We start from the raw sequence: 18,412 nt of genomic DNA, 5'->3' as shown, positions 1-18,412 counted from the left end.
GTTTGTTGGCAAAGTAATGTCTTTGCTTTTTAATATGCTGTCAAGTTTGGTCATAGCTTTTCTTCCAAGGAGCAAGCGTCTTTTAATTTCATGGGTGCAGTCACCATCTGCAGTGATTTTGGAGCCCAAACAAAATTAAGTCCGTTTCCACTGTTTCCCCACCTATTTGCAATGAAGTGATGGAACCAGATGCCATGATCTTAGTTTTCTGAATGCTGAGCTTTAAGCCAACTTTTTCACTCTCCTCTTTCACTTTTGTCAAGAGGCTCTTTAGTTCTTCTTCACTTTCTACCATAAGGGTGGTGTCGTCTGCATATCTGAGGTTATTGATATTTCTCCCGGCAATCTTGATTCCAGCTTGTGCTTCATCCAGCCCGGCATTTTGCATGATGTACTCTGCATATAAGTTTAATAAGCAGGGTGACAATATACAGCCTTGATGTACTCCTTTTCTGATTTGGAACCAGTCTGTTGTTTCATGTCCAGTTCTAACTGTTGTTTCTTGACCTGCATACAGGCTTCTCAAGAGGCAGGTCAGGTGGTCTGGTAATCCCACTTCTTGAATTTTCCACAGTTTGTTGTGATCCACACAGTCAAAGGATTTGGCATAATCAATAAAGCAGAAGTAGATGTTTTTCTGAATCTCGCTTGCATTTTCAATGATCCAATGGATGTTGGCAATTTGATCTCTGATTCCTCTTGCTTTTCTAAATCCAACGTGAACATCTGGAAGTTCATGGTTCACATATTACTGAAGCCTATTTTGGAGAATTTTGAGCGTTACTTTGCTAGCATGTGAGATGAATGCAATTGTGCAGTAGTGTGAGCATTCTTTGGCATTGCCTTTCTTTGGGATTAGAATGAAAACTGACCTTTTCCAGTCCTGTGGCCACTGCTGAGTTTTCCAAATTTGCTGGCATATTGAGTGCAGCACTTTCACAGCATCATCTTTTAGGATTTGAAATAGCTCAACTGGAATTCCCTCATCTCCACTAGCTTTGTTTGTAAGTATCTGCAAACAATGAGACCAATGAGGGATTAATCTTCAAAATAAACAAACTGCTCATCAGCTCGATATAAAAAAAATAAGCAACCAAATCAAAAAATAGACAGAAGACCTAAACAAACATTTTTCCAAAGACACCCAGATGGCTAACAGGTACATGACAAGATCAGCATCAGTAATATTGTTGTTGTTGTCTTTAGTTGCTAAGTCATGTCCCACTCTTTTGCAACCCCTTGTACTGTAGCCCATCAGGCTCCTCTGTTCATGGGATTTTCCAGGCAAGCATATTGGAGTGGGTTGCCATTTCCTTCTCCAGGGGATCTTAACCCAGGGATCGAATCCAGGTCTCCTGCATTGGCAAGCAGATTCTTTACCACTCAGTCACTGTGGAAGCCCCAAACATAGGATACAGAAAGCCTAAAATCTCCCTTTAGCCTTGGCTCTAAGAAACATTTAAAATGTGTCTGAGTGGGACTTCCCTGGTGACTCATATAAAGAGACAGGCAAATCAAGACTCCAGTGAGGTGTCAGGTCACACTGGTCAGAATGCTCATTGTCAAAAAGTCTACAAACACTAAATGGTGGAAAGGGTGTGGAGAAAAGGAAACCCTCCTACTCTGTTGGTGGGAATGTAAATTGATGCAGTCACCATGGAAAATAGTATGAAGGTCTCTTCAAAAAACTGAAATTGCATTACCATATGATCCAACAATCCCACTCCTGGGCATATATCTGCCAAAGACAAAAAAGTTTAATTCGAAAAGATACATTGCTATAATCGCCCTATTCAATTGTCTTACTTATTAAATCCATCATTTAGTTAACACATGGCTATTGAGTTTGGAATATGTTGGTTGAAGTGCTGCAAACTAGAGAAACAAAGAAAAAAGATTCTTATCCACAAAGCGCTTTCAGCCCTAGAAGAAACATGGACTGCAAGCTGCTGTGTTCAGTGCCAAAAAAGGATCAGCACAGGTGAAATCAGGATGGAAAATATGAGCCAAAGCATAGCAGGTTCTGACATCAGCCAAGATCTGTTCAGCTATATCACTTCTCAGGTTTTTCTCCTGAGATTCTGATCCCTTCCTTCTGGGTCCATGATTTCCTAAGTTTGGAACACCTAATTCCAGTACTGTTGAATATGTTTCTCCATTTCCTCCTAATCTAGTCAAATTGCTCAGCCTAGTACAGAAGCTCTGCACAATTGCCTTAGGATGTGACTCTTGGGGTCTCCACTGTTGTGGTTGTTCAGTCACTGAGTCACATTCAACTCTTTACGGCCCCATGGACAGCAGCATGCAAGGCTTCCCTGTCCTTCACTATCTCCTGGAGTTTGCTCAAACTCATGTCCATTGTGTTGATGATGCCATCCAACAATCTTATCCTCTGTCATCCCCTTTGCCTTCTGCCCTCAATCTTTCCCAGCATCAGGGTCTTTTACAGTGAGTCAGTTCTTTGCATTATGTGGCCAAAGTATTGGAGCTTCGGCTTCAGCATCAGTCCTCCCAATGACTATTCAGGGTCGATGTCCTTTAGGATTGATTGGTTTGATCTTCTCGTTGTGCAAGGGACTCTTAAGAAACTTCTCCACCACCACTGTTCAAAAATATCAGTTCTTCAGCACTCAGCCTTCTTTATTGTCCAGCTCTCACATTTGTACATGACTACTGGAAAAGCCATAGCTTTGACTAGAGGGACCTTTGTTGACAAAGTGATGTCTCTGCTTTTTCCGCTGACTCTCATAAATCAAACGGAATCATTTACTATTTCCCTAATAGGTGTGCTCATTACAATATCCAAAGCTTTGCTATCTAGGCCAACCTGCCTGGAATGTTCTCTCCTCTTCTCTTCCTCTTCAAAGTCCAAATAGCCTAAGCCCAACTCAAATCATTTCTCTTTGTTTTGGTTATTACATCACTATTGCTTCCCTTCCTGAATTCCCACAGCGTTTTGTGACTAGGTCATTCATTGAGAACTTCTATTATGCCAATCTATCTATAAGTATGTTCCATCTTCCTAAATAAATGTTTTTACAAAATAAGGACCAAAATGGAAACTTTAAATTCCTCATGCCTAGCACAGTGAATTGTCCATAGTGGGTATCTGACTAGCATTTCATAGGCTGATGACAATGATGAAATATTGATACTGATATTCCTACTACTACTTATTTATTTCATATAATTGAAGTTGATCTGTTATTTAAAATCTTGCAAATGGTTCTGTTCTAGTACTTTGCCCATTTCAGAAACTGGAAAAAAAAATGATACTGTTACCTAGATTACAAGCAATCTGGTTTATGAATCTTGGATATTAGAAAATAGGCACTATGATCTAGACCCAGTTTCCCAAATCTCAACTTTTTTATGGAAAGTTCAAGAATTTAAATAAAACTTACTAATACAATAAACAAATACTAATTTAGTTATAATTTTTATTATTCAAGGAAGACCAAGGAGAGAGTATAAATGGGATCTATCTTTAAGAATTTAGCCATATATGTACTACTTGAATGTTTCCCAGGTGGCTCAGTGGTAGGGATCCGCTAATGCAGGAGACATGGGAGACACGGATTCTATCCCTGGGTTGGGTAGATCCCCTGGAGGAGGAAACGGCAACCTATTCCAGTATGCTTGCCTGGTGAATTACAAGAATACAGGAGCCTGGGCAGGCTACAGTCCAGGGGGTCTCAAAGAGGCTGACACAACTGAGCATGCATGCAAATTACTTAAACGTGTTGTAATGTACTAAGTCTGGAGCCCACACTGAAATTACCTAATTCCATCAGCTTGTTAACGAAACTAAGGTAGACTGATAGAGAAATGCGTATTTTCTCAAAGATGGGGAATCCTGACAGTCTGTTGCCAAGGCTAAAGGTCTAGTTCTGCATGTGTTATTTAAACCTCTCCTGGGAAACGAAAGTAATTGACCCTGATAAAGTTCCTCCTGACCAAGATGTTGGTTTATTTTTGTATGTGTCATCTTAAAAATCAAAAACAGCAGACATGTTGCTTCTTGCATCCCTGTTGTTTATTTTCTGCATGAGGACAAATTGCCACAAGACGACTCAGAATGTAACTTGACTTGGAATCTTTTTTTCACTAGTCCCAAATTGGCTACGAAGTTTTGATGAAATAAAATGTCAGGGTGTGGTCCCCTTGCTGTTACACATTTCCCCCCCGCCCCTTTCTACAGGAGTTAGCCAGCAAGAGGAAAAGGACACAACTCTAGAATAATAATAAGGAAACCTATACTTTCCCATTCTCGTTACGACCTGACAGTGAATTCTCCAAAGGTTGGCTAGGAACTCTAGGGATCGCTGGACTTTTCTCTTGTGCTAAGTGTTTACAATCTGACCACATCCCTGCTTCGACTTCAGTCAGAGAGTGTATATTGACTTAGAAGAGTTAATCCAATCCAGACATCACCATGACAGTGGCTCATCCAGAGGAAAGGCAGTCCTCCCATTTATTAGTGTTTTAGGTGGTTTCGAAATTGCACATGGGGGAGATGTGTTACAAAGGCTTTCCTTTCTGCCAATATATTTGAGTCAATTCCTTTACAATCTGTCTGGTAATTTCCAATCTCTTAAGAATAAACTGAAGTTCAAAATGGTATCTCTTTCTTTTTTCCTAGAGGAGTAATATAAAGATTGATACCACATAGGGTGAACAAAGTATATTACGTATTTTTTAAAGAAAAATTATATTCAAATGAATTCACTTTGAAAGTTTCAAAATAAGTTTGAGTCCTCCAAGTACAGTATGTTTTATTTTTGTTGACTCTACTGCTCAGGTCTATCCATTTGCATGAGAATGCTCTCAGGTGATATTTTCAATAATTTTGATGATCATCAACAGAACAGAAAAGTGAGGGGCAATTTACTTCTTGACAATCTCAGGAGACAGATTGGAGTAAATCTTCATCCTTTCCTTAACACAGTACAAGGAATGTTTTCATGAAACACAGTGCATTAAAGTACAGAAATGGGAGTGTGGAGACAGAGAGAAAAGCAAAGATAAGAAGGAAGAAGAACTCAAGATTTTGTTTTTGGCCAGTTTATTATCAATATTGGGGCTTCCCAGATGGCTCAGTGGTATAGAATTCACCTGCCAATGCAGGAGACATGGGTTCAAGATCAGGAAGATCTCCTAGAGAAGGAAACAGCAACTCACCCCAGTACTCTTGCCTGGGAAATCCCATGAACAGAGGAACCCGGCAGGCTACAGTCTGTGGGGTCCCAAAGAGTCAAACACAACTAAATAGTGAATAGCGAAGTCACTCAGTCGTGTCCGACTCTTTGCGACCCCATGGACTGTAGACTACCAGGATCCTCAGTCCATGGGATTCTCCAGGCAAGAATACAGGAGTGGGTTGCCATTTCCTTCTCCAGGGGATCTTCCCGACCCAGGGATCGATCCCAGGTCTCCCGCATTGTAGGCAGACGCTTTACCGTCTGAGCTACCAGGGAAGCCTAAACACAACCGAGCATGCACGCAAATATTGTCAATATTTGTGATTTTATATGATACCCTTTCTTCAGCAAAAATTCTTTTCCTAATAAAAAGTAAATGTCTTCAACAGGATATAGTGTTCCACAGAGCTTTAAAATGAAGTTCTCTGGTCACTAAGGCAGAACTCATGGGCAGGGCCAAGTTTATTGAGGGTTGAATGTAGATCTGTTAATTTGACTGTTTGATGTTAGCAACTCTTAATCCACGGATTATGCTCATGATTTATTCTTATTAAAACACAGTTGGAGAAAAAAAAGAAAAAAAAACAAAACACAGTTGGTTTGTAGGAAATGTAATGCCATTCACTCTTACCTACTATTGACAATGTAAACTCAAGTGGATTATTGAATAATTTACAACCACAGACAGGGTTGAGTTCAGAACTGGGAACTTAATGGATGTTTTGGGGCAGTGGGGTGAAGAGGCAATGCTCGTTCATAGGGGAGATAGACATATGAACACAGTGGTCCCTGGAAGGAGGCAGAAAGTGTAATTGCAGAGAAAGAGAAGGAGTAACAACCTTCAAGGAGTTAATTACTCCTTGTAATTAACAAGGAGTATGGCCAGCTTTCAGATATATTGGGTTGGCCAAAAATTTATCCAGGTTTTTCCATAATATGTCATAGAAAAACCCAAATGAATATTTGGCCAACCCAATGCATTCACTGAATAGACACAAAAAATACCAGTCATCTCTTAATTTATGAATACTTTTTTCACCACATGTAGGCTTCTAGGACCCAGGATTAAGGGGTGGGAAGCATAGAACACTGTGCAACAAGGACAAAGATATCTACATCAGAAGACAGGGAGCTTTTTGTCAATTAAACTCATTTGAGCCCATTTTCTGGATCTGAATCTTACCAGTAGCTTGTGATTGTCTAGGTGGTAGAGGATTTGGACAGCTGCTTTATAGCAATTTCCCAGTTGCAGGAGCAGAGCTGGCTTATCTTCAAATCACTATGTTTCAGAGTTGGAAAGAAAGCCTAGGAGACATTTCTTTTGAGGAGTGAGGACTATAGATCTCATCCTGTAGTCACTTGATTAACAGAATGAAAAGTATCCAAATTAAAAATCAAAGAACATCCTGGATAATGCTTGCCCAGCTTCCAGGGCTTCCTTTACGGGCTAGAAGCTATCCTGTTTGCTGAAATGTGTGTGTGCTCAGTCACTCCCAACTCTTTGTGGCCCCAGGGACTGTAGCCTACCAGGATCCTTTGCCCATGGAATTTTCCAGGCAAGAATACTGGAGTAGGGTGCCATTTTCTTCTCCAGGGGATCTTCCTGACCCAGGGATCAAACCTGCATCTCCTGCATCTCATGAATTGATGGGTAGATTCTTTACCACTGTGCCACCTGGGAAGCCCTTTACTGAAATGTTTTGCCACAAATTTGCTACTCTACAACTTCCCAAATGGAGTTACTTCCTAGTAGATGGAAGTTAGAAACAAAGAATTTAGTTTGAGAAGCAGTATTGAGGAATCAGGGTTGTGTTTTGTTTAATATTTACTTATTTTTTGGCTGCGTGGGGTCTTAGTTGCTGTGTACAAGCTCAGTAGCTGCAGTACATATATAGTCGACATGTGGCGTGTGGGATCTTAGTCCCCCAACCAGGGAGCAAACCTGAGTCCCCTGCACTGGAAGGCAAATTCTTAACCATTGGACCACCAGTGAAGTCCCAGGAGTAAGTGCTTTCTCAAAGAGTATCTAGACCTCTTTAGAGGAATACTCTGACAGTGAAATAAAAAGCATACCAGATCTCAGCTCTGCTGTACAAATGAGAAAACCAGGAGAGAAATGTTCAGGATGATGCTGAACAATTGAAATAGCTGGGAAATGGCAACATCAGAGTGAAAAACCTGTTTTTCTGACTCTTGGCCCAATGTACTCTTCATTATCGTACACGGGTATTCCTGTTATGATGCTGGTCACACAACTTGCAAATTGGACTTTTCTGTGTTATAGAAATAAGTATGTGTTTGCTGATTGAATTTTATATTCATATCACCTACAGACAGCATATTAAAAAACAGAGACATTACTTGGCCGACAAAGGTCCATCTAGTCAAAGCTATGGCTTTTCCACTAGTCATGTATGGATGTGAAAGTTGGACTATAAAGAAAGCTGAGCACCAAAGAACTGATGCTGTTGAACTGTGGTGTTGGAGAAGACTCTTGAGAGTCCCTTGGACTGCAAGGAGATCCAACCAGTCCATCCTAAAGGAAATCAGTCCTGGATATTCATTGGAAGGACTGATGCTGAAGCTGAAACTCCAATAATTTGGCCACCTGATGTGAAGAACTGACTCACTGGAAAAGACCGACTCTGGGAAAGATTGAAGGCAGGAGGAGAAGGGGATGACAGAGGATGAGATGGTTGGATGGCGTCACCGACTCAACGGGCATGAGTTTGAGCAGGTTCCGGAAGTTAGTGTTGGACAGGGAAGCCTGGTGTGTTGCAGTCTGTGGGGTCACAAAGAGTCGGACATGCCTGAGTGCCAGTTGAACTGAACTGAACTCATATCACCTAATTTGTTACTCTTCTACCTCTTGGTTTTATCCTGCTTAAATGAACAAGACATTTCAAGAAGAAACCATTTTATACCTGCTTTTGCCTTGCCTCTTGCTGGGTTTCTTGTGACACAGACTTGGGCATGTGACATGACTGAATGCAATAATAGGAGAAAGAACAGGACCAACTTAGTGAAGCTAGAATCTAAGAGAATACAGAAATCCAGGACAGATTGTACAGCCAAGACATGGTTTATTTCTGATTTACTGGCTGTAGTGTTTTTTTCCCCCCTCAATTAAGTGTACAAGACTAAGAATGAAAAGAGAAAACCTCTCCAAGCTTTTCTCTACAATTCGAACCTTATCCCTACTAAATTATTTTTTACAGGGCAATAATGGTAGTAACATTCACTTCTTATTTCTGACTTAATGCTAAGCTAAGGTATTCAATCTGCCTGCAATGCAGGAGACCCAGATTCGGTTCCTGGGTTGGGAAGATCCCCTCAGAAGAGAATGACAACCCACTCCAATATTCTTACCTGGGAAATCCCATGGACAGAGGAGCCTGTCAGGCTAGAGTCCATGGGGTCACAAAGAGTCAGACACAACTGAATGATTAACACAAAAGATATTAAAACAAAGGGAAAAATAGTTCTTTCTTATGAAGAGGTAATAATATAGAAACCTGGGGATCAGATACATAGATAATACAATGTAAGTACAGCATGCAACACAGAAACTTTATGGTTTATGATGGGAAACAGAGGACAAAGGCTGGAAATGTCTTTCTCAAAGAGAAGCTACCTAAGCATCTGGAATTTGTTTTTCAGGTCAAGTCAAAGAAAGGAAATATATATGTACAAAGGCACAGAAGTAGGGAGAACATAGCCATTTGGAATTAAAGTCATCTCTGAGTCTAGATTATACGATTTGAGAAGAAAAGCACCAAGAATTAAGTGAAAGCTGGATTTTCCAAGGGCACATATTCCCAATATAATGTACAAAGTAAATAGAACTCAAGCAGTAGAGATATTGATATTTGGAACAATAATAATTAAATGAGGTAAACCATTCAAAGAAACATGAATCAAGTCTTTTGTTCTCAGAACAGCTTGTTATTATTACCCCATTGTACAGATGAGGAAAATGGAGGCACAAGTAAGTAAAGAAATGATGAGTTTTGAATTAAACTGGGAACTCTAATTGCAAACTCATATTATATAAAAAGCTGCAACAACCATTATGGCAAAAAAGAAAATGACTCCAGGAACTTCCCTGGTGGTTCAGTGTCTAAGACTCCATGCTCCCAATGCAGGGGGCCCAGGTTCAATCCTTGCTCAAAGAAATAGATCCCATATGCTGTAACTATTAATAAGACCTGGCACAGTCAAATAAATAAATATTTTTTTAAAAAAGAAAGAAAATGACTCCAATGTATTAGCCACCACTCACAACTCTCAAACCAATAATTCACACCCAGAGTTTTCTACACTTTAAAGAGAATAGTCCCAAGTGTGACTTAGAGTCCTTTGTCTACTCTACTGTAATCACCTTATTCTGTTTGAGGTAGGATGAAATGATACTACTGCCTTCTTTCTCCAATGGGCTCTGTATAGTGGCATGGATTTACAAATGGCTTGATTTTCAGGCAAGGATGAAAGCAAAATCATCAGCGATCTTGAGTGGAAAGAGCAGTCAGCTAAAGGAGACGATGAAAAAATGTTCTCAAATCACTGTCCAGTTGGCTGATCTCCAGCTCAGAATGAAGTGTTCATTTTCCCAAAGAACAGAGATTGCTCACACCCAATTACTTACACCTTGTAGGTAATCTCTCTCTCTCTTTTTTAGGCATGAAATCAATCACTGAACGAACCCTTTGTAAGTCAGGGGCATAAACTGTCCAACCTTGTGGCTGTTTGTGATTATAGCTGGCAAAATGAAAGATTATTCAGCAGATATGAGTAGTTAAAAGGAGAGAGCAAAAGAAAGAAGCAAGTTAATCTCATTTAGGACTTCCAAAATGAGGAAACAGACTCATGAGGAAGTTCATGGATCTCAATGGGGATGCCCAGGGCTCTGTTCTATTCGACCCTCAAAGCACAACCTTCATCTGGAACAGGTGCTGATAAATGGAGGAGAAAAATCACACAGCCTAGTATTTCTATGCTAGAGAGGAAATGAAATTTCCCTTGGTTGAGTTTCCTCTCTGACTCAGTTACCACTGTTTTCCCAGTTAGTGTACAGTACTTCTGAGATTATCTCCTGGAGAAGAAAGGCATTTCCTTTCTCAGAACAGAATCTGCTAAATATTAGAATAATGACATTTGTAGCATCCCTACTGAGCAGAAATTATAGGATCCTAAGAAATTTAAACTTCAAGGATTCTCTTGGCTCTTCTATTGAACCTAAGACTTCATAGACCCAAAGAATCTTACAAAGAGTTTCCTAAACATTTTGACAAGTATACTTCCAGAATAAACATGAAAAAGCTACAGCCCAAGGGCTAATGATGACCCTTGCATGCTTTCATATGTCCATTAACTGAGAAGGTATTTTGCATTTTTTTAACTATTGAAAATTTACCAAAGTAAAGATTATCAAAAATATCAAATATCAAAATATTTCAGTTCAAATTTCATTATGAATAAACAAAGTTTTGAACCCAACCATACTCATTCACTTAAATGTTATCTTTGGCTCCTCTGCTCTAGAAGGCAAGGTTTGAGTAGCTACTAAAGAGATGATTAAATTCGAGCTTTCTCTCAGAGGTGTCCAGTTCAAACTTGTACACATTCTTGCTGTCCGGCTCTGCGACAAACACCACTTCCTGGCCAGTCTTCTGGTTGTGGAGTCGGACAAATGTCTGGTGAGGGGTGAGTTCAGCGCCAGTGTTCACATCTACCAGCTGGAAGAATAAGGCAAAGTTCTGGTGGCTGTCCGCGATGAATGTGCCCTTGGCTTTGGCTGGGTAGGTCACCCGCGTTGTTTTAGGGGCGATGCTTTGACTCTGCATCTGGCACCTACACTCTCTACTTGATCATCGGAGATGCAACTTTGAAGAACCCAATCCTGTGGAATGTGGCTGATGTGGTCATCAGGTTCCCTGAAAATGATGTTCCATCAACTGTCCTGTCGAAGAACATTTTCACCCCCAAACAGGAAATTCAGCACCTGTTCCGCGAGCCTGAGAAGAGGCCCCCCACAGTGGTGTCCAATACATTCACCGCCCTGATCCTCTCGCCCCTGCTCCTGCTCTTTGCTCTGTGGATCCGGATTGGTGCCAATGTCTCCAACTTCACTTTTGCTCCCAGCACAATTGTCTTTCACCTGGGACATGCTGCTATGCTGGGACTCATGTATGTCTACTGGACACAGCTCAACATGTTCCAGACCCTGAAGTACCTGGCCATCTTAGGCAGTGTGACGTTTCTGGCTGGCAATCGGATGCTGGCCCAGCAGGCAATCAAGAGAATAGCGCATTAGTTCCAGAAAGAGGAAGGAAGTTCTGAAAGCTGAAGTGAATATTGGTAAAAGGAGTTAAGGACAGTTCACAATTTGAAAAGAGGAATGAAAAACCCTTTATTTAAAAAGAAGAAAGTCAAAATTGGGGTTGTACTTTTGCTTGTTTTTCTATGTCCTCAGCACAGAGCGGATACCCAGATACTGTTTCTTTGGCACGGTGCCCTAGCAAGATGCTGTGAATATTCTAACTTACCCACTTGTTGCATTGAAAAGTTGAATTATCTGTTAATCGAATAAAGAGAATAACAGGAACGAAAAAAAAAAAAAATAAAGAGATGATTAAAGAAAAGTTGGGAGAAAGTTTGACCAACCTAGACAGCATATTAAAAAGCAGAGACATTACTTTGCCAACAAAGGTTCACCTAGTCAAAGCTATGGTTTTTCTAGTAGTCATGTATGGATGTGAGAGTTGGACTATAAAGAAAGCTGAGCACAGAAGAATTGATGCTTTTGAACTGTGGTGTTGGACAAAACTCTTGAGAGTTCCTTGGACTGCAAGGAGATCCAACCAGTCCATCCTAAAGGAAATCAGTCCTGAATATTCATTGGAAGGACTGATGCTGAAGCTGAAACTCCAATACTTTGGCCATCTGATGTGAAGAACTGACTCATTCGAAAAGACCCTGATGCTGGGAAAGATTGAGGGCAGGAGGAGAAGGGAATGACAGAGGATGAGAAGGTTGGATGGCATCACTGACTCGATGGACATGAGTATGGGTAAACTCTGGGAGTTGGCAATGGACAGGGAGGCCTGGCGTGCTGCAGTCCATGGGGTCGCAAAGAGTCGAACACGACTGAGTGACTGAACTGAACTGGACTGAAACAGACGGTATGACTAAAGTACTTAACTATCTGGCCCTTTACCAAAGGGAAAAAAAAAATTGTCTATCCCAGGTCTAGAGTATCAAGGAACTGAAAGTGAGTGAGAAGAATGTCTTCTTTGGCTAAAACTGCAGCCTAATAGAAGTTGAATATTTCTAAAAGATGTTTGCAACAACCCCGTTTAGTTTATATGGACCTATGGGAGAACAAATAGAACCACTCATTTCTGGTGAAAATGATGGAAGCAAACTGCAAACTGCCCTGAATACATTTACTCAGTTTGGCACATGACACTTAAGTCACATTAAATTCACCAGTGAGCTGCCAAATCTCTACTAATGATTATGCTGAATGATATGAAATCACCGTTATTGTAGGTCAAAAATAATTAAATATTGGCGATTTCCTATGGTTCAGATGACTTCATAAGATGCTTTACAAAGAAAGGAGTCTGTTTTAATATCCATCCTTGTCAGCTTTCCTCTGTCAGTCTTTGCACCTGATTTTGCTTTATTTTCCAACATTTTACATAATGTATGCATAGCACATTTGTTGACAATCTAGTAATTAAAGAATAAGTTAAAGTTCTTCCTAAACAATCAACAATAGGAAGAGTGTTATGAAGAAAGGATTGATACTTAAAATGAGAAGTAAATTCTAAGGCATTCCTTAGGACTTGGTGTGTTGCTCTGAGTGATGCAGGAAAACTGGCATGAGGAATTTCAATGTTTACCTTGGATACTGCAATAACTAGTACATTTACCATCAGAGCACTGGAGTCAAGTTTCTTTTGTCTCTTTACAGTGACAGAACAAAAATTATAAAGAGAATCCAAGATATATGTTGCACATACACATGTACATCAGCCCCAGGCAACCTTGGGTTCCACATTTATGGATTCAGCCCACCTGGCTGCATCTCCCTCTGTTCTGCCTTTACATCGTCTTCTCCTCTTCCCTCTAGCTCTTTCTTATAAGGACACCCATGATGGTCTTTAGGGTTTCCCAGACAATCCAAGCTAAGTGCCATTTCTCAAAATCCTTAATCACATCTTTTGCCACATAAGGATATAATTAATATTCACAGACTCCAGGGATTAGGAAATGAATGTATTGGGAGGAATCTTTTTTTTTTTCAGTCTACCACAGTACATCGACATCATATTGAAGCATATTTTAAAGAATTGCTTTTTAGTTTGGGGAAGATAAATGGAAATGAGACTGAAATACTCTTTCCCAGGTGAGTTGAATTTGTGGAATTATGGTTACAGAGGGTTGTCTATACTAGAGCCATTTTATATGAGAAACCTGAGCATCCAAAGCTTTTGGTATCCTTAGGGGTCCTGGAACCCCAGCCCCTGCAGATAACCAAAGAACAACTGTCTAAGAATGCTGTTTGTATGGATTCCAGTCAATACCTTTTTCCATGTTGAGCCATTTTTTTAGAATTTTATAAAATAATTACTGTTATAAAATGTGGTCAAAACAACAAGTCTTCAGGTACAGTGGGTAAATATTTTCTCACTGTTTTGCAATTGTTTATTAGTATTATTTATTTACTCTTTCACTACAGACCCTATGAAAGCTGGTGATGTGTCAAACTTATTGATTATGAATCTTGCAAAACCTAAGATCATTTCTAGGTCATAAATACGCATTCACTAAATGGCAGTAGAGAGAGAAGTAAAATATCAAGTAATTCAAATAACAAGAGCAATCTTACATTTTAGCCATAGTCTCAGCTTTAGCCAAGCAAATCAGAGTTGTATGTCATGTATAAAGTGAAAGTGAAGTCACTCAGTTGTGTCCGACTCTTTGTAACCCCATGGACTCTAGCCTACCAGGCTTCTCCAGCCATGGGATTTTCCAGGCAAGAATACTGAAGTGGGTTGCCATTTCCTTCTCCAACGTCATGTATAGCCATAATGAAAAGAAATGATTCAACAAAAATTCGATGTGGGATTAGGGAAGAAAATGGATGAAAGATAAGTTTATCCTATAGAAATATATTTATCCTAAAAATAGAAACCAATCAATAATTCATAAAGACTAGCAGGTGATTTTGCATTCACATAAAATAAAAATTGAAACTTACCTTAGATAGCTTCAATTTTGTTTTTAATATAACTGTTTTTGTCCCCTGTAATTGTTAGAATTAGCACAAACTTGACATTTTAAAAAGAAAAATGTATTCCTTCACAGATTCAGAATCTAGCAGCCTGAAATCACAGGTTTAGACAAGGCTCACTCCCTCCAGAAGCACTAGGGGAAAATACATTCCCTGCTTGTCTTAGCTTCTGGTGGCTGTCAGCATTCCTTGGCTCGTGGCTGCTCTCTACTCCTCATTGCAGTGTGTAGATTTCTCTTTGCTCTGGCTTCTCTTATTGTGGAGCGCGAGCTCCAGGTGCATAGGTTTCAGTAGTTGCGAAACACAGGGTCTAGAGTATACCTCTTTCTCATAAGGACACTTGTGATGGTATTTAAGGTTTATGAGATAATCCTAGGTAAGTGCCTTCTCTCAAGATCCTCAACTTGATCATATCTTTTGCCACATGGGATATTATTGACAGATTCCAGGCTTTAAGAAGTGACTATGTCTTGGGGTGAACACTTTTTTTCAGCCTGCCACAGTTATGATGACATCATATAGATGTATATCTTAAAGAATTGTTTTTACATTTTCTGAAAATAAATAAAAGTGAAACCAAAATATCTTTTACCTTGGAGCCAATTAAGATTATTTTAGTATGGGATAGGTCATGGTCTTCTCCAAAAGCATTACTTTCTTGGTAAGCTAACTCTACATTACTATAAGTAGATATTTATGGTACTTGTGAATAAACAACAGTCTTTGTAGAACCACATTACCAAAGCAAGGTCTTCAAAAATGAAGAAGAGAAACTAAATGAATTATCAAAGAAATTGCTGTTATCCACTTTTCAGTGGGTTCATTTTTTTTACCCACAAGAAATATTCCTCAGTAAAGACCTTTCATTTGATTAAAAACAGACTCTAATAAATGTGGGTTAGGATCACAATGATAACCTATATTCAAGAACATGAATAAAAAGTGCTCTTGAAAAGAAAGGCTCACATGTGTTCACATTTGATACCGGGAAATAATCGCATGCTGTTGGGGAGTGATTACTACCAGCTGTAAGCAAGTACACCACACAATAATATCTCATCCATACAACCGCTTGGAAAATGGCTTTTCTGCTCTCTCTCTCCTTCTCCCAAGAGTTTCATAAAACATGACCAAACCTTTCCTCTCTTATTGAGCATTGACCTTTTTCAAATCCCTATTTATGAAAAGAGAAGGACTTTGAATCTTGAAGAACACCAAGAAGAAACATGAAATTTGCATGTTCTTCCCAAGAATAAGATGGGCAAGACCATGTCACTTTATCCTTTCTTCCTATACTGTTATGACACATTTTCTATTGTTTCCAGTGGCACCAGCAAATTTTTAATCTGAACAGCCGAGAAAAATCACTAAAATACAAGAAAACAGTTCTGAGAAAAAGGAGTTTGGATCTCACTAATGCATCATTTATCTATAGACTCTTATCTTTGGAAATAATTTGAAATGTCATCCTGACTCTCTTTGAATTTCAGGGTGGCATATGCTGAATGACTCCTTCACCATAAATCACTTTCAGAAAGTCTTCTACCTCGACCCATCTTACTTTACATGAACTCATCAGGGTCCTGGAGAGAGATTTCTAGAGCATTAGGAAAGAATAGGGGGAAGAGGGTGGAGAAAATTTGAGAATTTCTTAATTAACAAAAACATGTCTGGGTTGTGGTTTTTCTGTTTTAAATTTTAATATCCCAATAAGATTTTTGTTTTAAGAAAATGTTCCCAATTTAAACAAGTGAAAAAAAATGGATATCATTGCCTTAATCTTTTTAACAGTAAAGTTAAGAGAAAAAAGATAGGAGATACTATGACATTAGAAATTTTTTTTTTAAACCTGCTACAGCTAAATGTATTAATCAAGGAAATAGAATTTGGCCAAAACACTTATTGTGTCCTAAAGTATGGCTAGCAATGCTGAGTAACTATGGAACATTTTGTCTTTAGAAAGAAGTCAGAGCTACATATAATCAGTTAATCAACCAAGTAGAAGGTGTCCTCTTTGACTAGATATGACTTCTCTCTACCACTCAGGTATGGACTGATGCCCACATGAGTTAAAGGTCCCTTTGCAACATATATCTTAGCACTCAGCATGCTGCATTTTTGGGACTTCCCTGGTGGTCCAGTGGTTAAGATTTTACATTCTAATGCAGGGGGTGCAGGTTCAGTCCCTTGTTGGGGAGCTAAGATCCCATGTGCCTCACGGCCAAAAAACCATAATGTAAACAACAGCAGCAATGTTCTAACAAATTCAGTAGTAATAAAAAAAAAATTCTATATTTTAATTGACTGCCCTACCCCACTATATCCCTACCTCAGTAATAAACTCTGTGACAAGCTGTGTTAGCCTATCTTATTAAAATCACTAGATTTTAGTGATTTTAGTGACTAGAGCAAAATATATAGTTTATCTTAAGTAATAAAAATTTGTTGAATGAGAAAGGGAAGAAAAGTTATGCTATGAAGAGAGAAAAATAGACTCATACAATCAAAAGCATGGAGTTTTGGTTGAGGCTGAGATCTGAAGATGTATAATTCATCTGCTCTTCATAACGATCTACCCAGCCTCATGTCAATTATCAGTATGTGCATGCATACTCAGTTGCTTCAGTTGTGTTCGACTCTTTGCGATCCCATGGACTGTAACCCGCTAGGCTCCTCTGTCCATGGTATTCTCCAGGAAAGAATACTGGAGTGGGTTGCTATTTCCTTAATCTAATAATAAAAGAATAACTGTTCTGGGCCAGATGTATTACATATATTACCTCTATAGCAACAATATCTTTAGAGAGGTTAAGTATTACTATCCTTACTTTAGGAATAAAAGAATTATACTCAGATATACTCCTGCCCTTAAGCAGTCATTTTCAATTTTAAGCTCATTCATGTACAGATCTTAAGCTGATGTTCTTACATTACACCACCCTGCCCTGTGTTTCCTCCACCTTAGCAATGAAAAGGTTGATGAAAGCTGCTTTCATCTTATCTGTACATGGAAAACTGTACAGTACCACATTCACGCTACATGATGATAAAATATGGCAAAGGATTACAGATCAAATGGTAGAAGTGCAAGTGATCAGAGAGTAAATGACAGGGAGATTGTCCAAGACTGTGAAAGGAGAGATGGCAGAACAAACGATGAGGAGCAGAACTCTAAGCCTGGTCTCTTGCTGAGGCTTAGATAAGGCGACTTAATCTCAGAGAGGGATTTGGTGTACCCTAAACACTGGACCTCCAAGCAAAGTCAAAAATGTAATGCCCAAAAGTGCAGAGGGAACCCAGGTGATTTCTGACTCCAAGTCACCACAAAGACTACTGTGAAGAGCCCACAAGTGATGATGCATGTGGGCAGGAAAGGAGGGTCCTTCTGGAATATTGTGCTATGTATCAGACCATATGAGGTTTTGCACAACCCTTCAGGAAAAGATGAGGAGGAATCTCTAATAAAGACAAAGACTAAATTTCAAGGCATATCAACAAAATGAGAGCTCAGAGTAAAGTGTAGTTAGATAAGTCTTTTTTTTTTTTTTAACATGGAATGTTTCATGAATGTGTGTGTCATCTTTGTTCAGGGTCCATACTGATCTTTCATGTTGTTCCAGCTTTAGTATATGTGCAGCTGAAGCAAACATTTGATATGTCTTTAAACAACATACCAAGTAATTTTTCACATTCCTGAGACTGCTGGGAAAAATTCATACCTGGTATATTTTGATGAGGCCATTTATCATTTTGATCATATTGTCCCTAAGCTTTTCCTATTTGGGGAAAAAAAAAAAACTTTAGTTCCTTAGTTTCTTCCCATGGGAAAAATAAAGACCTATTAAACATATTCATTTCCACTATTAAGATATTGTTTTGTCCAGTGGCTACCAGGCCTGACTAGCATTCA

General features: G+C 39.3%; 1 protein-coding gene and 1 non-coding gene across 2 annotated transcripts in view; one reads left to right on the top strand and one right to left on the bottom strand.

Annotated features, from left to right (window-relative positions):
* The window catches only part of LOC122450916 (dolichyl-diphosphooligosaccharide--protein glycosyltransferase subunit 2-like), a 33,574-nt gene extending 21,769 nt beyond the window's left edge, over positions 1–11,805 (top strand). Inside the window, exon 4 of the mRNA XM_043483314.1 lies at positions 11,023–11,805. Coding sequence (XP_043339249.1) covers positions 11,023–11,514 — 492 coding nt within the window. The 3' untranslated portion in view covers positions 11,515–11,805. The remainder of the gene's footprint in view (positions 1–11,022) is intronic.
* A 6,242-nt stretch (positions 11,806–18,047) lies between these two features.
* Positions 18,048–18,150, bottom strand: LOC122451532. Its single transcript, XR_006272433.1, has one exon. It is a non-coding gene; the product is annotated as a U6 spliceosomal RNA (small nuclear RNA).
* Positions 18,151–18,412: the final 262 nt, after the last annotated feature.

The sequence above is a fragment of the Cervus canadensis genome, chromosome 12 (genome assembly GCF_019320065.1).
Source record: "Cervus canadensis isolate Bull #8, Minnesota chromosome 12, ASM1932006v1, whole genome shotgun sequence".
Classification (NCBI taxonomy): Eukaryota; Metazoa; Chordata; class Mammalia; order Artiodactyla; family Cervidae; genus Cervus; species Cervus canadensis.
This window is presented reverse-complemented; position numbering and strand designations above follow the sequence as displayed.